The sequence below is a fragment of the Pelodiscus sinensis genome, chromosome 8, assembly GCF_052426305.1.
Source record: "Pelodiscus sinensis isolate ZL-2025 chromosome 8, ASM5242630v1, whole genome shotgun sequence".
In the NCBI taxonomy this organism is placed as follows: Eukaryota; Metazoa; Chordata; order Testudines; family Trionychidae; genus Pelodiscus; species Pelodiscus sinensis.
In genome coordinates, this window is record NC_143059.1 from 1,770,879 (window position 1) to 1,794,010 (window position 23,132).

The 23,132-nt window shown below is 41.7% G+C and overlaps 1 protein-coding gene across 1 annotated transcript in view; it reads right to left on the reverse strand.

Annotated features, from left to right (window-relative positions):
- USP54 (ubiquitin specific peptidase 54) overlaps positions 1-23,132 on the reverse strand; it is a 115,396-nt gene that overhangs the window by 74,785 nt on the left and 17,479 nt on the right. Inside the window, exons 2-3 of the mRNA XM_075935634.2 lie at positions 7,289-8,787; positions 3,523-3,615 (exon numbers count right to left, since the gene is read on the reverse strand). Of these exons, the coding sequence (XP_075791749.2) occupies positions 3,523-3,615; positions 7,289-7,435 (240 nt within the window). The 5' untranslated portion in view covers positions 7,436-8,787. The remainder of the gene's footprint in view (positions 1-3,522; positions 3,616-7,288; positions 8,788-23,132) is intronic.

A 23,132-nucleotide genomic window follows, 5' to 3' on the forward strand; every position in this document is an offset into this window, starting at 1 on the left:
CTTCTTTGCAGCCAATGGCTGTGTGACTGCCCCCTGCTCCTCCGGAGTCCTCAGGCCAGCACTTGCACTGCTCACAACCACCTGTGACTCTTGCCTGCTCCCTGAGGTTGCAGGTGAGCTTCTGTTTGTATGTGCAGATATTTCTAAGTCAGAAGTTTTGTAACACAGAGAGTGCCTGTATCAGAAAGAATTTGGGGTTTCTGTATGATTCAAAGGCTCTGATGAAATTTTGCTAACAATTGTGGTTAAATAGCATGGACATTGATTTCAGATATGAAACTGATGAATACAGGTATTCTCAATCATACAAAGTTGGAAGGATGAGGACAAAGTGGTGCCTTTTCATGTGGGGTTTCTGTATGATTCAAAGGCTCTGAAGAAATTTTGCTAACAATTGTGGTTAAATAGCACGGACATTGATTTCAGATATGAAACTGATGAATACAGGTATTCTCAATCATACAAAGTTGGAAGGATGAGGACAAAGTGGTGCCTTTTCATGTGTTTTTAATAAGCACAGGGCTATAAGCTCATATTTTTCAAGTTTTGGGCCCACATCTGCCACTAACCAGTTTAATAAATATTGCTTATTTTTATACACCTCACAACCATTTATTTCATAAACTAAATTTAATCGTCCTCCTTGAGCTATCAACTGCCTTTAATACCAGCCAGCCAAACTGTTCTTGGTTTTCATGACTCTTTCCTCTCTTGGTTCTCCAGCTTTGTCAATCATTCTCTGTTTCCTTCAGAGGATCTTCTTCATCCACAGTCCAATATTCAGTGGTGGAAGAAGTCCCTTCTCCCTTTACACAATCTCTCTTGGTGACCCCATTCAAAAACATATCCAATTCTAATCTTTACACTGATGGCACACTGCTCTACCTCTGCATTTTGGAACCTTTTCTATCCAAATTAAAATCTCACCTTGAATTTGACTTCACCTTGTGATGTCCTGCTGTCAGCTTAAAACTCAGCACAGACAAAACTTAATTCCTTGAACTTTACCCCAAACCCTCTCCATTCTTCCCATTCTTGGTCCCCGCAGACACCACCATTCTCTTTGTCCTTGTGGCCATAATCTATCATTTGCAACTCAGCCTCTCTCTCTCTCTCTAAACCCATACATCCAGGACACATCCAAATCCTGTCACTTCTTCCTATGCAACTTCTCTAACATTCAGCCTTTTCTCTCTTATTAATACAGCTGCAACTTTCATAGGCCTTCATTATCTTCCTCCTCAACTACTGAAACCTCCTCCCATCCTGGCCTTGACAATAGCATAAGATGCATTCAAAAAGCTGCTGCAATTATTTTCTGGCTCATTGTTTCAATCACATCACCTTCTCCTTTTTGTCCCTCCAATGACTCTCTTTCCCATCATTATCGCAAGCTGTGTGTCATCTCTTATAGCTTACCTAAGTTCTACATGTCTCCTCTCATAAAGCAGTAGTTTTCAAACTGTGGCCTGTGGACCATTGGAGCCTGCAGACTAGGTTTAATATTTCCAAAGGAGTTTGCACCACCATTTAACATTTTTTAGGGATCAGCAAATTAAAAAAGGTTGAGAACACCTGATATACAGCCATCAATCCTCACCTCTGTTCCATATCAAGTTTTCATAGAAAATGAGACATGGACAATTTACACAGCTTCATGCTCTCTCCTTTGCTGTCCCTACATGGGGAGACCCCTTCTGTAAAAATCCACTATACTGTCCTCCTTCAAATTCATCCTTTACACTTGCCTCTGCCATACCGCCTACAAGTCACTCAACAATGTTAGAAGCTAGCATACTGTGATTACTGCCTGTTTTACTTACTAGAATCTCACTGTTTCCCTGTACTCTCTTCCCCCTTGCCCTTCCCTCCATGCCACTTCACTGAATCAATCGGTTGTCTCATACTCAGAATGTAAACTCTTTGGAGCAGGGACCATCTTTTGTTATGTTCATGTGAAGTACTTAGCAAAACGGGTTTAGCACCTTCAAGTGCTATCACAATACAATTTTAACTGTTCATTAAGGCCTTTCTACCAATCTGACAAGTAAATATCACTGCCTCATTGTAGGGATGGGGAAATTGCTACTCAGGGAGGCTGAGGTCTATATTTTCAAGCACATCGACTAATTTTCTGATTAGTGGAGTTGGTTGTCCAAGTTGAGGCACTTGCTGAGAATCCCAAAACTGTAGGCTTCCAAAATGATGACACATTTGAAAATGTGGGCCTAAGTAATCCACTCAAGGTCACAGAGTCAGTGTCAGAACCAAAATTAGAATCCAGACCCCCTTACTCCCATGCCCATGTCTACAATATTCAACTACTTGTTTCTCCTGTGAAATAGGTTTAACAATAGTGACTGCAAATAGGTGTGTATTATATTACAAAGCAGGAGTGGGCAATCATTTTTGACGGGGGAGCCACTCCAAGATTTGGAAAGTGGTCAAGGGACAGAGGTTGGGCGCAGCAGGGAGCCTGGGGTAGGGGACTGGGGTGCAGGAGACAGTGTGATGTCTGACAGGGAGTTTGGGTGCAGGAGAAGATTCTGACTTGGGAGAGGGGAGGGAGTGCAGCAGGGTCTCGGGGGGAGGGGAATTGTGACCTGGGGAAGAGGCCATGCAGACGGTTTGCGTGACCTGGGGCTGCAGCACTGGGAAGGAGCACGGAGAGACTTTGCACACTCCCCTCAGTCTCAACACAATCACAGCTCCCACTGGCCAGTTTCTGGCCAATAGGAGGTGCAATGATTAGGCTGGGAGTGGGGGCAGTGCACAAAGTATCCCACCCCAAAAGGGGCGCATGGTGCCTAGAGGCCTGTGGTCCCAGCAGTCAGCCACTCTGAGTGGCCTCGGGTTGCAGCAGGCAGGGAGCCTGCCTAAGGGTCCCAAAGGGGCAGGCTGCGGGCTGGATCCAAAGACTACTATAAAGGCAGACAAAGGAAGCCTGTTAAGCCTAAAGGTTTCATAGGCAAGAGATTATCTTTCACCAAAACTACACAGAACACTTTTCTTATGAAAACCATTGCCTCTCTGCTATCATTATAACTGACCAACACGGGTGGCACACTCATTGATGCTGAACATTCACCTTTTCTATTACTTAACTTCTGCCTTTGAAATTGGGCTCTTAGGCAGATCGTATGGAAAGGCAGATAGTGGGACTATGCTGAGAATAGCAATTATAAATCAAAAAGTCAAATTAGAAAATGAGAACTGCATTTGAAAAATTAATTTAACTACTCAGATAAGATGGAGGCACCTGTTAGTTTCAATACACCTCCACTACCAGAAGGATATGGGATAACTACACAATGAACTGAGGAAATATGACAGTCTCACAACCCACCGGCTGAGTATACTAAAAGCATGGCATTGTATCCTATGACTCTCTGCAGCCTATATCTAAGTAGATTTACTCTCCTTCTCACCAGTCCCTGTGGCAATGATTAAGTCAATGCAACTCACAATCTCTGGTAAACAATTCCAACTTCTCCAAGCTGTTTTTCCCCTCCCATCTCTTACCTTAAGAGCACAAAAGATGCAAGACTCTCCCATACACTTGTGCGTTGTGATCTGTCGGAAGCTCCGACGGAAGATATCCAGGTGCCAAAGAACCTGTAAATCAAAGGGAAGCAAAGGTTATTTTGTGAATCTGAACAGAAAAATCTTGCACAACATTTTGACTGAAATATACAATTCAAATATTTCCAAAAAGCATTCATGCCATTGAAACTACTCATTAACAAGGGTTGCCTTTCATTGTTCTTGTCCTTAGTGTTACCACTTATACATCCTAGTTTACTACCTCAATTGCCCAAAAGAACATCCCTCAGCACCTCACACATGTAGCTAAAGCGGTAATTCTCTTGGGGGTGCATTCAGATCCTGTAACACGTTTTTCAATCTACAAGCCTTTTCCAGTGGAATTGCTCAGCCAAGTGACGAGCAAGAGGTGAATCAGGTGTTTTCAGCTGACAGTTCAAGGGAGAGATAGTGCTAATATTACATTGTATTGTATTCAGAGAGTCCCTGCGCTTCTACAGGCAGTCCCCGACTTACGCGGATCCGACTTATTATCCGACTTACGAACGGGGTGAGACCGTCTCCAGCAGACCAGGGGCACCGGGCAGGTTCCCGCGCTTCTGAGGCTTTGCCAGAGCAAAGCCTCAGAAGCGCGGGGAACCGCCGCTGCTGCCGCTTCGGTGCCTGTGGTCTGCTGGGGACCGTCCCCAGCAGACCACAGGCACCGGGACTGAAGCCTGAAAAAGAAGGAAGAAGTCTCTGGGAATTGGAAGAAAGCCCATACTCTCATTGGCCAACTACAAAACTTGGTTGTAAGTGCTGTGGACACTCTGAAGAATGTACATACACACTTCACAGGACAAGTTGTTTAATAATTTGTAAATTTTAATTTTCTAGCTCTGCTGACCTGTACGTTATCTACCCTTTGTTCACTATTTCATCTCCGCCTCAGTACATTGGTCAGAAGGACCAAAGATTACTGTGTGAGTGGTTGCAGCACAGAAACTTGCTGGCCAAAACTGTGCTGTACTATTTTCATTGTAGCTGAAATCAAACTAGCAACAACTGTCTTTTACACATAGTTGTACTGGAAGTTTTCTAGCTCTGCAGAAAACATGGATGGGTATTTTTTCCCATTAGAAACTATGATATTGACTGTCATGGGTTAGCATAAACAGTGTTTAAAATTGGTTGTTGTGAGATAATAGGTTAAATTATAGAAAAAAGCTAAATGATAATTAGAATTGAGGTTTCTTCCCAGCTCAGCCACTGAAATCGTGATCTTGGGAAAATCGCTTGACTTCTCTGTTTCAGTGTTCACCGCCATCAAACTGATATAATACTGACCTTTCTGAATGTTTTCAAACCACTGACTAAATACATAATTTTAAATCAATATTATTTTGCTAACTTAATTTCAGATAATATTAATTGGGGCCTTAATGCACACCCACCATCAGGAGGTAGTATCTTTAAACTGGCATGTCAAAAGAAGATTGATCCAAATTGCATTGTGCATTTGACTAAATGCTTCCATAGCATCTGCACAGGGATGCACATTTCCTTGCTGATTTCTGGCCCATCACAACTGTCTAGACAAAGTTTACTGATCCTGAAAGTTTTTGTACTACTCTTCCAAAGTGTTTCCAGTCCTGGCAGCTTGTTAAATAATGGACTTTAGAACATGCTCAAGTGTGACTTAAAAGTATTTTTAGTATGTGTTTTTATTGTATAGGATAGCCAATAAGCCAGGCTTGCCTTTGTTATATTTATTATTACATTTGTCAAACTTCCCAAAAGTTCAAAATGTACAATATTTATACTTGACTTGCAGTCCATCCTGTAAGATTATGTACAACTTTAAAGCTCCTCATGACATACATATCTCCCAAAGAGCTCTAACAGACTGAACAAAAGAAGAAAATATTCTGTTTAGGAAAGAATCCAAAGTAATTGTTGCTCCTCTTGAATGTAAACATAGGAACCACCTATGTCATTAGCAGCAGCCATAATTCAAACAGTCTCTCAGATTTAAGTTTACATTTTACAAACTTTCCAAAATAAAAATATTGTAAAAGCTATTTTAAGGAAATGAGATACTACTTTAAAATCTAGTCATTCTGATTGCCATCTTGCTTTTTATATCCCACTTCAATTTTTTAGCATCCAATGTCTTTTGAGCCATTAAATATTAAAATAGTGTGCTATTTGAAGGGATCCCAAGCTTTCAGACTGATGTACAGCAATAAGAAGCTCATTAGATTCCAGACAAGCAATAAAATCAGCTGAGAACTGAATTTTGGGAAATACGACTGTAATTAGTACTCTATGAATTTACTGTACAAACCTCATAACCAAAAAGAAATGGAAATATTTGGCACTGGTAATCTCATTTTTCCAGTGCTAGATTCTACTTCTTGGAGTCTTGGTACTTCATAAGATATTGGGCCTGCAAACTATTCACTAAATCTTCCACCCATATTATTTCTGTGTGTTACAGTAATATTTAGAGTCACCAAATGAGATTAGGGTCCCATTGTGATAGTCACAGAAAACATAGTAAGAGATCATCTCTGCCCCAAAGACAGTAATTTACAAGAATGGTCAAAGATGAGAGGAAGAACATATTTAATTTTTACAGCTAATTAACTGAGACTTAGAGAAATTAAGTAATTTCACCAAGGTCACATAGGAAGTCTGTCGCAGAGTCAGAAATTTAACCCAGATCTCCCAAGTTCAAGTCTAGTGTCTTATCACACAGCTTCTTTGGCATGGGATCAGAATTTAAAATGGAAAATCTTGGATCTCAGGCCAGTGAAATTTAGGTCCTACCCATGATACAATTAACTATGTTGAAACTGTGTTCCCTGATAGATGATGTGCAGACAGGGCCTAAAAACACTTTCCAATGAGAAGAACAAAAATCCAAAAGACTGTATTCATAATGTATAGTGTATTACCCATATCAAACTAATAAGAAACTTAACTTCTGACTTCACCTTGACTTGGAAGGAATACTTCATCTAAAGAACTAAAGGTAGTTCAGGGAAATAACATTTCTTCATCTCACATGACTTAAAGAATCAGAGGTTCATAGTTCTTATCCAGCCAACTTGTTTCACTCAAACTGAACTCCCACCAGCGAAACATCAGTACTTCTCTCAAGTCATCTGCCTCTGATCTCAAATTCAATAGTCAAAAAATACAAACTTCACAAAAGGGATTTTAAATGGATGCTATCAACTGAATCTATTCATATCAAAAAAGTTAGTTAGTTTCAGGAACTAGATTTGCCAAAAGCCCTGCCAATTTTTGTGATTTCAAAATCAAGTTTCCTATTTCATCAAAATATTTTTTTCTCCTGTTGTGTGAAAACCTATATAAACAAAAGGAATAACTGACTAAATGTGCTACATAAAACTGAACATTAAAAAATGAATAAGCAGGTTTCCCTAATCCTTCAATTTTATTCATTTTAAATAAAATCAGACATACGTGTAATTTAAGTTGAATGTGTCCATTTAATATACTTTCATTTTAAAAATCTAGGGCTTTATTCCAGTTATGAAGCACTGTTAATCTATGCTACAAAATAAAACTGTATTCTATCTGAGATCAGGAGACAATGCATTGCTGAAGTCCCCTAAGTTGGCTGTATTTGTTGTGTAGACAGATCCTTGAAGAACAAGTTAGCAACAGTAAAAATATAAAATGAAGCAAAAATGGTGAAATACAAAGACAGACATGCCGTATACAGCATCCTTACCTGCAAAGCACTATTCAAGAAGCAGCTATTCTGGCCTGGTTCATTGCTGAGACCTTTACTGGGTGCTATGGAAGTTGTATTACGTGGAGTGAACATCCCCTGAACGCCACCCCGTCCTACAGAAAAATAAGTCCTTTTCCAAGACATCTTTCACATTTAGCTGTATAATATGAAGAAGGCTTTTGTACCTCTGTTTGACTGAAAGTCTTTCACTGGACAAGAGTCTGTCCTTTACTCAAAGTGAGAACTATGGAGTACAATCCAATCCCCTGAAAATACAGCTTAAACAAAATTTCTCTTTCAATGTGGACACATGGTATTCATGAGCTAGCTGTATATATTTATTTTAAATCCAGCTCAGGATGATATCATTCATCTGCTGACAATGTAGGGATGATGATACTTTATAGGCAACAGAACAGAAGCAAGCAAAATGAAGGAATCCATGGTCTTTCAAGTGCAACTGCTTTGCTGATACATACTTCTTCTGAACAAGCAGCAACTTCAATAGAACTCTCCTTAAGACAGTGTAATTGCTGGTCCAGCTGGGTCCACAACAAGCAAAACGTAAGACTTCTTTTAATACTTTTATAATCCTCCTACAGAACACAGAGCAACACAACTTTTGAAAAAGCAGACAAGGCCAAACCCAAAATAAAGCCTTCCTTCCAACAGAAGTGGTGAAAAAGATAACTTCAGTTCTGAGAAGGCTGAAAAAGGAGAGATTCCATAACTGTACTGGGAAGTGCTTTTATTTTGGATAGTAAAACTTCCCTGTTAAAATTCTCTTCTAACTCTTCATGCAGATCTTTAGGAGTTTCTTCTCCTGTTCCTTCTTTTGCAACTGGAATGCCCAGCTGTGCCAGAAAGTTTTACAGAGAAAAAAATAATCAAAGGTTTGCGTCACGTAATTACTCTCTTGGTTTTATGGTGTTCTGCCAAGGCCAGTGTTGACTCACCTCCCAGTATATGCAGAACCTTTCAAAACAAAGCAAAAATACAAAAACATCCCCAAAATGAAATAACAAAGAACAAGAAACAGATTAACCTGTGGGCATGTGTTTTGGACAAACATGGATGAAATATGCTATAAGGGTGATGTTAATTTTAATATTTTTTAAAGCTACATAGAATGAATATGGTAGAGCACGTCACTCAGCACATACTCCTTGAAGTTTCAAATTGGCCAGTTTCTAACAAAGATCTTTAAAAAAAAATTATATGTATATATTCATATTTATAGCATTATAAAATCATGTTTACACTTTGGAAGAGGGGATTGTCTATTCCGGATTTGAGGGTTTGCAGAAGAGTTAAACCAAGTAAGATAACATGGAAAGAGGAGCTGCATTTCCTCTTGGTGGAGTTACAGTCCAGAACCCATTTGCCAGAGCAGGATATTCTCCAACTTCCTTATTTAGAGAAGATGCTCGTCATCTGCAGGACAAGGAATTTAATCCAGGTATGGTGGAAGCCATCGTCCAAAAGTCATTGAGCGCCTACAAATAGAAACAAAAAAAACATTAAGGAGGAAGCTGCACTTTTCATGAGTGAATTTAAACAATCATTTAGCCCTAATAGAGAGGAAATGTGGAGAAAATTCTCATCTCTGAGACATTCCATTCTTACCCACATGGGATGAATAATAATCACATGGGAACATCAATTTCAAGATTTATGACAAAACCTGTTCTACACTAAGTTCTTATGTAATCAGTCTATTTGTATTTGCCACAGCCATACTGTGAAAGTAGTTCGCTAACTAGCTTTTCTACTGCTTTTACTGGGGTTTCTCCAGTATTATCCCACTGTTAGTACATAACTTAGAAATCAATACCATCCAAAACTAGCTAATGTAAACCAAACGGCATTATTACATATGACCTGATTCAAGAGTACAACACCACTAATACTCAAAGAGAAGTGGAGAGACGCCATATATTAATTTGCTACTTCTTAGAGAACTAAGCATGCCATTAACTATAAACCTCTTTTCCCCACCCCCATCAAAACATAGCTAGAATTTCCCAAATATCTAAAGCAGCAAACCCTTTATGAGCCTCACACCCATTCTTAAGAGTAATTTTTTGAACTTCTATCAGACTTATCTGAGGATGTAATAGTGATACAAATATTTATAAAGCCATCCCAGTTTTACAGGGGAGTAGTCCTGATTTTCATTTCCCTGCTCCAGCCATTAAATCCTGCTCTTGGGAGTTTACCACATGCAGCAACAGCAAGCCGGTTATGCGGCATTCCTAAATGCTGAAAGGTGCATAGGAACTGTTTCAAAGAAACTTCAAACAACTTGGTTTTTTGCTCAAGACTTTAATGAACTATCAGCCAAAGCCACTTTGAATACTTCAGTTTCCAGCATGCATTTATGGATCTTTGTAAACCAACTGTGCTTGTGATAAATATACTTGCCAGGCTTCAGCATCAACAGAGAGCAACATGCTACTTGGAATGACTAACTCATGCAGAGTGATAATGATTTAGTTCTCACAAAAGAAAATGAAGAAAGGCACCCTTCCCCATTATTTCCCACAATGCCTGCCATTTGGAGTAGGAAAGGCTGGTGGATGAAATGCAGAAGGGCACAGTGCCAATAAATTCAGTGAGCAGACACCAAGAAATATTTATTGGGCGTTTGTTTTCATCTTAAAGTGAGGTTGTTGAAGTAAGATTGCTACAATACTGTTGTGAGGTTCTCTATTTATTTTACATCAGCAGTTTCCAGATCAAGTGGGCACAACTATTCTAGTACATAAGGGCATTATTCGAGCTACTACCAGTGCTGTAAACTAATCCTGTAAGCAGCAATTTAAGCTGGTCTCTTTCCATTTTACATCTCTCCTCAAGATTCTGCAGCAAAAACAAAACAAAACAAAAAAGGTATGGGCTGTGCCCACAAAAGCTCGTGATACCATCTACATTTTTTTGTTAGCCTCTAAGGTGCTGCAGGACTACTAGCAGTTTTTTAAGATTTGTACCGGTTTAGCCAATAGGTTGATTTACATCCATTGTATTACTGATGCACGAGGTGAAACCAACTCAGTTTGATCTCTCTGAGCTATGTTGACTGTACAATTAAGAAGAAAACCAATAACTGTTGAATGATAAAAATGAGTTATGACCGTGAATGTACACACAGAGAAGATCTGTTAAGAAAAATATCACCATCTTACCGTGACACTTTGCAAAACATAGCCACACTTTAAATTTAATTTCAATATCTTCAGAATGGAATTCTAGCTAAATTTTACTTTCCAAATATTTGACAATATACACGAGTAAGAGTTGCATTTATTGGTAAACAGGAACACGATAGGTTAAGAATTGAAACTCTAGCATGGGGTGGGCAAAAAGGACTCCACCCCAGGCCAATTAAGGCCTGGTGGTAGGGGTGCACGCGAAGCTTCCTTCTACCATGCCAGAAGCACACGGCGCTTTGAAGCACCATGTGCTCTTTGCAGGGCAGGAGGAGAGGTCACACCTTTTCTAAATAAGATGTAATGTAGACAGGGCGGGGACAGAGCAAAGGAAGTTGCGCGCAGCTCCCCCGTCCCCAGGCTCTGATTGGCCTGGGGAGCATGTGAAGCCTCCTCCCACCCTGCAAGGAGCACATGGCACTTTAAAGTACCGCCTTGTGAGGAGCATGCGGAGGGTAGGGTGGAAGGAGGCTTTGCGCACTCCCCCCACCCCCAAGCCAATCAGGGCCTGGGACGGGGGAGCCGCGCACAACTTTCTTTGCCCTCCCCCGACCCTGTGAGGAGCATGCAGCACTTCAAAGTGCCACACATTCCTCGCAGGGTGGGAAGAAGCTTTGCACATTCCCCCGCCCCCAGGCCCTGACTGGCCTGGGAATGGGGGAGCGTGTGAAGCCTCTTCCGGCCTGCCAGGGGCACAGGTGCCTAATGGAAAGGGGGAGGGCAAACGGGCTCCCTCCACCCCCAGACCAATCCTGGTCTGTGGGCGAGGAAACCCAGGAGCATCTTGGCCCTGCCCCTTCCAGCCAAAACTTATTGCCCACCCATGCTCTAGCATATCCATCCACAACTCTTTATTCTTATCAAAGAATCTTCTAGCACCCCCAATTTTAATCAGACTAATTTTTATGTTCCAGTTTTCAATTAACTTCAATTCTTTTTTGCTGAATCTCTCACCATTTTTTTTAACTTCACAGCAAGACAGCGAGGAATACTTGGCAAAAAAAAGTTAGACTGAACTAATTGTAACTAAAAAAAAAATTACCGCAAACCAAAAAGACAAAATTATAATAATGTGTAAAGCACTTATCTAGATTTTCCCTTCACAAACTGCCCACCCTTTGTATTCAAAAACTATTTTTAAAACATGCTCACTAAAAATGGTTCAACTTTTCATTTTCTAAAGCTGTAATGTAGATTGGCATGCTGTATTTTAAACATGTCTTCACTGGCATACTGAAGCCTTGGATTCACATTGACAAACTAACAAATATTAAAATACAACCTGCCCTAACTACAGTTACGTTTTATAAATGATGTTGAACACTTAGCTAATACACTTTCAATGCTTTTTTGGTGATGGGCTTTAGAGCGGGAGATAATGGAGCATACTCGTATATGACATGAGTGTAAACAAGGTTGTTTAAATGCAATAAAACATTGACACTTGGTTTTATCTTATGCAGAAAATCATAACATAAAGAATAACAAAAGCAGATGCCAACCATATGGCAGAATGGAATGCACTAATCCTATTAAATGCCCATTCAGCCTCTTGGTGCTGATGATTTTTCTGCCTCAGTCAGGGTCTTCTAGTCTCAAGAAGAATCTACTCCAGATTCAGATCTTCTGTAAATAATAAGTAAATTCCTAGTGCACAATTTTATCTTTTCTCGGTACCAGGTATAGCAGCAGAATTTCAAGTTCCTTGTCCTTCCCAAGAATACATTTTCATCTTTTCTTCTGTATAACATTACTGATATTTTAAAAAAAAAAAAAACCTATTTTATTTCCATCACAGAAGATGTTAAAATTATTTCCAGGTGTCCTACAAAGCCCCTCTAGTAATGAGCAACAAGGTGGGCGAAGTAATATATTTTATTGGGCCACCTTCTGATTGTGAGAAAAAGAGAACCTTCTGAGCTTACACAGAACTCTTCTTTGAAAGCTTGTCTCTCTCATCAACAGAAGCTGGTCCAATAAAGATATTACCTCACCTACCTTGTCTCTTTAATATCCTGGGACCAACACAAAATTACAACACAGCAAATCCCAGTAATGATCATCAGACCCAAAATGAGAGGGGTGGGGGTTATAGTACCCAGCAACATGATATCTAAGGACTAGGGATGTAAAATCCCGCTTAATTGGCTAACGGGCTAAACCTAATGTTTATTTGGCTAACTAATTAAAGGGGGGCACAGGCCCAACTGGGCTGAAGTGCTCCCCCACCCCCACCCCGAGCTACCATGGCCGGGCTGGAGTGCCCCCCTTCCCATCACAGACAGGGGCTGCTCCAACTGGCTGGAGCACCCCCGGTTGCAGTGTGCCTGGTCTGGACTCATTGCAGACAGGACTGCTCTTACTTGGCTGGAGCACCCCAACCCCCAGCAGTAAACTGGAACATGTTAACCCTTAATGGGTGAGGCTTCCCAGTTAACAGGTTAACCATTCACATGCATTTTGGCAATTCAGTCCCCACTCTGGAATACTGCATAATGTAAATATCCATAAACAGATTGTTTTGAAGGGCATTTAAGGTCGGGGATACTACATTAGAGAGAAATCCTCAGCAGATGTTCTGCCCAATAACTGAAGAGCTGACTAACTGCAGACTATTTCTCCTCTTCCCCACCCTTTTTGTTTTTTTAACCCTTTCCTTCTTCCTCTCAGTTTCCCCTCATCAAGTCTAGGAAATGAAGTCAGTATTTCACTGCCTACAAATGTATTTATTCCAAGAAGACTCAAGAGAACTCAACTTAAAGCCTCCTATCAAGCCATGTAGGAACAAAGTCTACAGAACAGAGAAATGCTTAGATTTTTTGCAAACTTCAAGCTCAGGTTTAAAAAACTTCATAATTCACAGCATAATAGCTATTTATTTTGAAAAGACATTTTAAAGGAAGGAAGTAGTCCAAAAAGCCTGCCAGGCAACTCTTCCTAAAAAATCTGCTTCTACTAAGCCAAGTTTAACCTTCACATTCTAAATAAATCAAGAGTAGCAGATACTATTTGCAACAAAACTGTCACTAACCAACGCCCTTCAAAAACAATCTGTTCATGAATATTTACACTGTCTATACAATGTCCCAGAGTGGGAAACTGAATTGCCAAAATCCATATTTGTACAACAAAGTTGCAATGGATTTTGATTACAAAAAAATCTCAGCTAGTAAACCTGAAGAACTGACTTAATCTTATGTTTATAGGAATGCTCTCAGAAGTCAAAGTTTGGGATGAAAGTCCAGAAGCATCTTTCTATTTAGAAAAAAATATTTACAGAGATACAACAGCACACAAATGAAAATGTGCATAAAGTTAACAATGGAGTTTTAATAAGGAAAAGGGACTTATATTTGTATCTTGGAAAAATTCATCAGTGGAAGTGGCATCGTCTACCGATTAGCACAATGTAGACGAGAATTCATGTGAGAGGCTAGGGTAAAGACAAAAAGGCAACACATTTGGACTGACACAATCCCGGTAGCTCTGAAAGAAAGAACATCTTCTCGTATCACAAGTCCTACCTTCTTAAGTCAGACGAATTTACTGCATAGATTCCAGGCTGCCAGTATTACAGTTCTTGCTGCTTGGATGGAGGTGGATGAAATGCATACAGTTACAATCACTGTACAAAGTATCCCAACTTCAAGTAATAAATGCATGAGAAGGTGACTAAAGGTGGCAGGAGAGAACTAGAATACCAGGAGAGAGAGGGACAATTGGCAGTTCCAAACAATAGGAAGCTGTTAAAACATAAAACAAGGGCTTCCCTCATTACTGGAACACCTAATTAGAAAGGTCATCATTGTCATCTGCCAAGAATGCAGCTCTGACAACACAGATAAGGCCAAAAAAAAAAAAAAAAAACCACACACCTCCAACTTTACTAACAAGTACCATAATTTTTATTAGAGACTATAAAAACATCTCTTTACTAAACAACAGACTGGTTTGAATGGATAGCTCATCACAACATAGTATTTACAAGGAAAGATTTGCTGAAGTCAAGCATGACAACTGAATCGGCCTGTTTTCTGAAAATTGTTTAATTAAACATGAAGGATGTTTTCTCACAGGAGGGAGATGGTGTGACGGCGCGTTGGGGGTTCCCCGTCTCCTGCACCCCGAAATGGCACAAACAGACTGCAGCAGCCAGTGGAATTGAGGGTGGTTTATTGCTCCTCCAGCACAGCGCAGCACAGATGTAATCTGGTCACAGGAACTGGGCTAGGATGCCTCAGGCCCCCTTGAGATGGGGGAGACTGGGCCCCTAAACTCCAGCCCCTTCTCCTAGGCTCTCCTCCATGCCCTCCGACAGCCAGCAACCAACTCACTAACTTCCAGCCCTGCCCCCCAGCCAAGGCAGCATTCCACCTTCCTTTGTTCCTCTCCATGGGGGGGTGTCTGGCCACTGGTTTGCATAGTGACTCATCCTGTTTTGCTGGGTCGTGGTACCCACGGCAGCCAGTGGGGGTTCCCCCAGAGCCAGCAGCATAGAAACCAGCCAGGTACCCCCACTACGTCACAGATGGTAACAGGATATAACAAACTACAGATAATCATTTCTAAGATGAATATATAATGAAATCGAGGATCATACCAACTTTTGGACCCTATATTTAGAATTCACAGTTGCAAGGCTAAATTTAAAAAAAATGTTCCTTTGCAATAATAATTATTCTAGAACAGATCCCAGTAAGATCATAGGTCTCTCAAAACCCATGTAATCAATCAGACCAGATAAAGGCTGTCTATGAAGACAATTTCATACACAAAAGATAACATCCCTTCTTCCAATACTAGATTCTGTAACTTAAGACTTGAAGCAATGTCATCTAAGGTCCTGTCTATATACAACTGCATGCAAGTCAGTCATCTGTTACAACACAATTGTTCTCTGATCCTTTTACAACAGCACAGCTATGGGTCAGGGCTGCTCGGGCCAGCCAGCACATCCTGGGCCAGCTTTGGACTTGTCTGGTGGGGGGGAGAGAGGCTCAGGGTTCCGGACATCCTGGGCATTCTCTGGCTATAGGAGTGGGGTAGAAGTGAAGGGCCCCATGCACAAGAGGCAGTGTCCAAGGGTACACCGCCACCTATGAGGCTGGTGCCACCCTGAAATTCCCAATAGTTTCAACATACCTATCATTAGCGATCTTCTAATTGAGCTTTATCATTGTAATTTTGTTTTATCCTTGAGATGAAGGGTATGAGGTACAGCATGAGCATTTTTACAAAGGTTTTCCCCAGTACAAAACAATACCTGGTGTCCGTAACATCTGATATTCAAGTTAAACCAATAAAAACCACTGCAGCCATACCTGGAAAAAGCCAATTTGACATGTTTTATTAAACAACCCTCTCTGAAATACCCAGGCAGTTTGCATCAGGTGGTAAAAAGAGTTTAGTCTCACCTCCCACCCAGAGGCAAACTAGTCAGATGTTAAATGTGATTCCATTCCCAAATTATAGATACAGTGCCAAATCCTCAGCCGATGCATATCAGCATAGCAGAGCTCAATTTATAATCAGGAAGCTACATCAGGTTACCCAGGAAGAGGATCTGGCCCACAGATGTTCAGTGGTAATCGTTGAGCTTGCGTACAATTCAAGAGAACACAGAGTAGAAGCAGGTATTCTGATACCACACAATTTACTAGTACAGGCAGTCCCCGGGTTACGTACAAGATAGGGACTGTAGGTTTGTTCTTAAGTTGAATCTGTATGTAAGTCGGAACTGGCGTCCAGATTCAGCCGCTGCTGAAACTGATCAGTTTCAACAGCGGCTGAATCTGGATGCCAGTTCTGACTTACATATAGATTCAACTTAAGAAACCCAGGCATCCCCAAGTCAGCTGCTGCTGAAACTGATCAATCAGCGGCTGATTCCAGGAAGCCCAGGGCAGGGGCTTCCTGTAGTCAGCCACTGGTCAGTTTCAGCAGCGGCTGACTTGGGGACGCCTGGGGCAGAGCAGCTGGGTTGGTTCAGTAGCGCCGCCGCTCCTTGGCGCTACTGGACCAACCCAGCAGCACCCAAGCTGCTCTGCCCCAGGCGTCCTGATTCAGCCGCTGCTGAAACTGTCCTAGTAATACCTCCTTGGGGAATACTCAGGCAAGTACCTTCTTCAAGCCACTTGATGATATCTGGAACACGATGATCGTGTGGGTAATCTAGGTGAGTGAGATCTACTCCTCGCGTACAATGAGGAGAGTGAGCGCCTGCAGTATCGCTGTGGTCATGGTGAATATCGTGGTGAGTGCCTGTGTTGCTGGCTAGTTAATGTGGCCCAGCTCTCATGCTGTGATGGCACCGAGAAACCGGAGGCTGACAAATGAGGCTATGGAGAGAAGACAGCCAATTCCGGGCTAGGAGAGGGCGTAATTATCCTCCTAGACTTAGGCTTGGCTTTCCCCAGTCCCGGAGAAGGTCGTCTATGGCGCTCTGGTACGTCTTGTACCAGTGCCAAAGATGCAGGTGGAAGCGGCACTGTTGTTTGCAGTGCGGGTGCATCGAGTGAGCTCAGTGCTGTTGGGCTCGGTGCCGCAATGGTGATCAGTGCCAAACTTGTTGTTGATGAGGCACTCGGTGCCGGTGCCACAGGTGGTGCCGGAGTGCTTGGTACTGCTGGACGCCGTGTTGGTCTTATTGCTGGTGTCAGCACCGGTGCCGTGGTAGGTTCTGATGCTGGTGCTGTCCTGATTGGTGTTGCTGTCTTTTGCTTTGTCAGTACCAGTGCCGAGTCAGCTCATGGAACTGTGGCCGGTGCCAGTACCGATTCCCTTTGTAGGGTTAGACTCGGCTCTGATATGCTGCGGCTTGTCTTATGCCTTTGAATATGGTAGCCAATGGCCAATCCGCATGTCCCTGGCTTATCACCCGCACTTCTCCGAGCCGAGGATGAGTGTCGGTGCGATGACTTTTTGCCTGTTCGTGTTCCTGGGAATGCTGGAGATCTGGACGGCTTGCTCTCAGTGGGCTGCAAGGCCTTACTGAATAAAAACCATTTTCAATCGCATCTCGCGATCGCGCTTGGCCCGAGCCGTCCGCTTAGAACAGTGTGGGCATTTCTGAGGGACATGACCCCCACCCAAGCACTTAATGCAGGTTGAGTGCCCGTCCGATGCCGGCATTACGTTGCGGCATGTCGCCATTTTTTTGAAACCGGGGGACCCCAGCATTGAGTGATTTAAAGTAAGAACCGAAACTTTGAAGATAAAATGACTATATAAGTAACGAAGGCAATTAATTTATATATATATATATATATATATATATATATATATATATATATATATATATATATATATAATTTTTAAAATGACGAACTATGAAAATAAAGCTATAACTGCTGACAAACTATAACTAACTATCAACTAATTATTTACAGATTTTTTCAGTCAGATTGAGGAAAAGGGGTTTGCTTCACCTGCAACTGTGAACGGTTAGGAGGAACTGGCAGGAACCAGACTCACAAATGGCATGAAGGGCACGCGCCACCGCCGCGCATGTGTGTCTGTGTGAGAGACATTTTATAGGTATTTACATCTCCTCCACCTCCCCCTTCAGTGGCTAGCATAGATGGAATGATTAGGGAAAAAGAGTGTGGCCAGGATTCCTCTCCACGCAGGTTTCTCCTGCCATCGGCAGGTGGGGCAAGGAATAGCAGCCTGCCCAGTACAGACCAGCCATGGACGAAGAAAGAGAGAAAGGCACTTCGCACACACTCCCCTTGCACTGCACGTTCCTTGCCTGGAACACTAAGGAACTAGTTCTGCATTTTGAGTTATCTTGGTCTACCCAAATTTAATACTTTACTATAGAAGCAGCAGCTCCTTCCTAAGTATTTTTCAGATCACAAACCATTAGGACAGAGTAGAGTATACTTTAAGTACTAGCAACAATTTGACACCACAACTGTGGTGCAGATTCAAATGTAAAAGATAATACACATCTTTTATGAAAAATGCTGCAAAAAAACCCTATTTCCATCTTCAAAGAATCAGTGTATGAAACACATTTTCTAGTGAATGGTTTTCTGATGCAGATAAAAGACCAGCATCTTGTTCTGGATTTGTACAACACCTAGCTCAATAGGGTCTTGACACATGACTGGGGCTCTGAGGTGCTACAGTAACACAAACAAAACCTAAGTGTAGGATTACAAGCAGGAAGCCTCTTCTCTCCCACCCAGCTTTATGCCAGGAGTAAATGGATTAAGAAAAAAGTACACCCCTGCTTATAGAATCTTCTTGAAATTGGGAGGTGTGAGCAAAGAAAAATCCATGGCAGATGGGACTACCAGCACTCTGCACATTGTTTCTTTAGTTATCATGCATATTGTCTCTTTTTCCATCTAGGGGCTGGAGCCTATGTTAAGAATACACTCTCTAAATCTTGTTACTACCTAACATTAGTATGTACTTTTAAAGGGATCCACGTTCCAAAGAAGTTCACATATTTTGTTTGTTTGTGGTTGAACGTTATTTATTACCAGTGAAACAGAATAGGGGAAGGAAAAGTCACTCAGCCACAGTATAAGTTATGATATGTGTGTGAATAAAAATACAACCATAGTAATGGTATCTTACAGCATTTCTTTCTCCTTAATACCTTTAGCACCCTGTATGTTCTTAAGACAGTAGAGAAAATGGGAAGAAGAAAATAGTTTAGAGTAGTAGCCAGAGGCTAAAGTCTAGACTGGGGTTCCATTCTACTAGGTATTGCATAGAGACAAGAGTCACAATCTTTGCCCCCAAGAAACTTACAAATCTAAGATTTCAGGTTACTATACACATACTTGCCTTCTCATTCTCTTCCCCGCCTCCTGCAAGAAATAAAGATAATAAAAAATAGCATATCTCTCTCCATTAGTCAAGCTTCTCTTACCTGTTATTGATACCCACCTGCATTAATTAGTTAAATCAATTACAACTAACAATGAAAGACTAAGGTTATCAGACAGTCTCTGAGGACCAAGAATCCACTCAGACTTTAAATAAGGATGATATGTGTCACACATGCTACCATACTATACCAGAAGCAAATGCTACAACACTAGTTCTTTCAATGTAAGAAAACAGTCTGAATCTCTGAACAAACCATCTAGCTTGTTCACTGTTGCAGAAAGAAGAGGTCATGAAAGCAATATCCAAAGCATTTGCTGGCATAAGATGTTGTTAACGGAGGGATCACCTCAACACTTTTACAGTCTGTCCACAATTCTCAACTTAGAATGAAGCTGTGTCCCCCCTTCAACTCCAGGTCACTGTTTCTGATTTCAGATGATTTAAGCAATAGTTCTATATTTGATACTCACAAACTGCTCTGTCAGTGCTCCAGCTCTGTCAGTTTCCTCCTCCCAACTGGAAGCCAGCTATTAGGAAAACATTCCCTCCTCTGCAGCCGTCTCTCTCAGGCTAGTCTAGTTGAAGGATGACATCATCGCTCCAGACATGCACCTGATTCTCAGGAAACTGCCCCTCCTCCAACAAGCAGGTCACTAGCTTTTTAAAGTGATAGAGACTGCCCTTTCCAGCATGCAGAATGTGTTTCCCCTAATCATTCTATTTCTGTGTTCTCCTCCATTCTATTTCATATTGCTAGAACACAAAAAGCTCCCTTGGAGGAGCCACAGAAAAATTCATTTTTAACCAAAATGCAGGTCAAATCATTCATGCTGCTGCACGCCAAGTGATGCACTGAAAACAGCACAATTCCTTTCCATCTTTTCTGCCCCACATTCAGAGTAAAAATTATGCCGGTCACGTTTTATATGTTGTTTTCCAACTCACTTTATTTTAGTCCACTTACTCTTTATATCCTCATCTCCCCTCTTGCCTCTCATCTTTCAATACCTTTCCTTAGTCTGTCCCCCATAACATACACATAGTCCCCCCAACTCGCTAAAAATTATTTGCATATTTGGCAAAGTATCTTCATTCAAGACGGATGGCAGCTAAAGTACTTCTGTTAACACCCAATACTGTACAAACTACCTGAAAGTTATACAATGGTTATAGTGATACAATGTCTAATGCAATGAATGACAGTCCTGGGATTGTTCCAATTGTGAGGCAGGAAGAGAAGAGGGAATACAAGTGGGCATTTGGAAAGAATTGTAGCATTTCTCATTCAAGGCACCACCTACATCAGTGGTGAACAACCTGCAGCCCATCAGGATAATCTGATTGTGGGCTGCGAGATATTTTGCTGATGTCAGCTGTCCGCAAGCACATCTCAAAAAACCAGTAATGGAAAAAAGTTAACTGTCTTTTCTTCTTCGAGTGCTTGTTTATGTCCACTCCAGACTAGATGACTACCAAGCAGTACCAACCGAGGTGGAAAAGAGTTCACAGATGTGTAGATTACAACACAGCTCTTCTGAACCCAGAGTTGTCTCTGGTCTGTAGAGCGATGGCATAATGCACTGTGAACAGAAGACTACATTGTGGCTCTGCAGGTGTCCTAGATGGGAACATGTGCCAATAAGATCGCTGAGGATGCCTGAACTCTGGTCAAATGTGCCCTCACGATCAGCAGCGGGACCTGTGCCAGCTCATAACAGGTCCTAACACAGGAGGTGATCTAGTTGGAAATCCTCTGCAACACCAGAAGGCCCTTCAATCTGACCCTGTTGCAATGAAAATCTTTGGTCACCTGAGAAAGGGCTTGGTAAAACTTCAGGTAAAATATTGGGGTGTGTCTGATGTCCAAGCCATTCAGTCTGTTTTCCTCACTAGTAGCTTGGGGTAAAACAATGGGATGAGGATGTCCTGGTTTCTGTAGAAGGATAACATCACTTTCAGCAGGAAAGCCAGATGGGATCGCAGTTGGACTTTGTCCTCATATAATATAGCATATGGTGGTTCTGATGTAAAGGCTTTAAGCTCCGACACGTCTCACCATTATTATTGCCATAAGGAACACAGCCTTCCATGACAAGTGGGAAAGCAACCAGGAGCCCATGGGCTCAAAGAAAGGGTTGTAATTTAGTTCTCAGCAAGGTCAATGTACCTCTGTGGAACAGGAGCTTGGGACAGCAGGAAGAATCTCTCGTAGCCTCTCAAGAAAAGGGCTGCATGTTGTGGGAGAACACCAACGGACTTTGTATTGGGGGATGGAAGACAGAAATAGAAGAGAAGTCCAGCCCTTAGCTCTTAAGATGGAATGAGTCAGCCAGTATAGACCACAAAGAAAAGCATGACAGAGAGATGCTATGCTTGGATGCCCAGTCAGAGATGTCCACTTTGCATAGTAGGTCACCTTAGTGGAAGGCTTCTTGCTTTCAAAGACAATTTGCTGGACCTCACTGGAGCAGGCTTGCTTCTCCAAGATCTGTCATACAGTATTCCATAGAGGGGAGCAATGTTAAGGTGCAGGAGATGCCTCTGATCCTGTGGGACCAAGTCCAGCCATGGGGGAGGGACCAGGACATGGTCATCACCAAGGTTGATCAGCATGCTGAACCAATATTGGCTCAAGCATCCCATGGTCATCATGATGACACGTGCCCTGTCTCTTCACTTTTGAAGACTATCATGTTGTTCACAAGTGCTCCGAGTAGAATTACATGACAATGTTAAATATGTAGCTCTTTACAAAAGGCTCCCAATGTTAAAACGCAGAAGTGGGGTTGAATCAGTGTTATAAACAGTGGAAATTTTTACATTTTGATTAGCATAGACAAACCCTTAGTGAGAAAAGACAGTTTAATGGTCAAGATACCCAGTCTGAATATCTAAACTCCTCAAACCACAAGCCAGCCCAGTCTTTCATGCCTTTGAGGTAGATAGAGTACCCATTTTCTTATCAAGGGCCTCTTTCAGAACACAAGGGACTTGGTTTTCAAGTTCTCTGCTTACATATTTAAAATTTTGTACTGTTTTATATGCTATATGTTTCGCAACCTGGTGGGGGGCCATAATTAATTTCATGATTATATGGTAACAATTAGAAAGCCAGCAATGTTCAGTGAATAGTGTGCTGTGTCACTTTTATACTTTTGTAAGCCAATAGTTTAAATGAGGTGAAACTAGGGCTACACAGATCAGCTTCCTGAAAGAGGTACATTAGTCTGGAAACATTGAAAACCACCAGCTAATGGCTATGCCAGTAATCGGTTGAAGCTTCTCCCGGAGGTCCTCTCTTCAACTGAGCCCTGATGCCTTTTATCGTGTTCAGGTGCTCACTATTCAATTAACTGTCTAGATAGGCTCCTTCTCTGTTCAATTAGCTCAGCATGGGTAGCTTGGGATTCAGGATGGATAAAAAACAATTTTTAAAATTAAATCTCATCACAAACATGCTACACCTACACTTATAGTCTCATAAAAATGAATTAATGACTCTAGTCTGTCTAGCCTAACTACCAGCTCTTTTTTCTTGAAAGTTTTAGGCTGTCGTCAATTCCTGTTTTTCAGCAGACAAAAGTCACATGTGCAAAGAAAGACGCAGTCTGGAGAGGATTGTTTTCGTTTTGAGATTACGTGGTGGTGGTCCTGAGCCAAGCAGGGTAGACAAGTTAGTGAAGACATTGTTTTAAAGACAGAAGAGACAGTATATAGGATGAAGTCGTTATAGAAAGGAACAGTGGAGTGGACTAGAAAGAAAAAGGGAAGACATTACTTAGCAC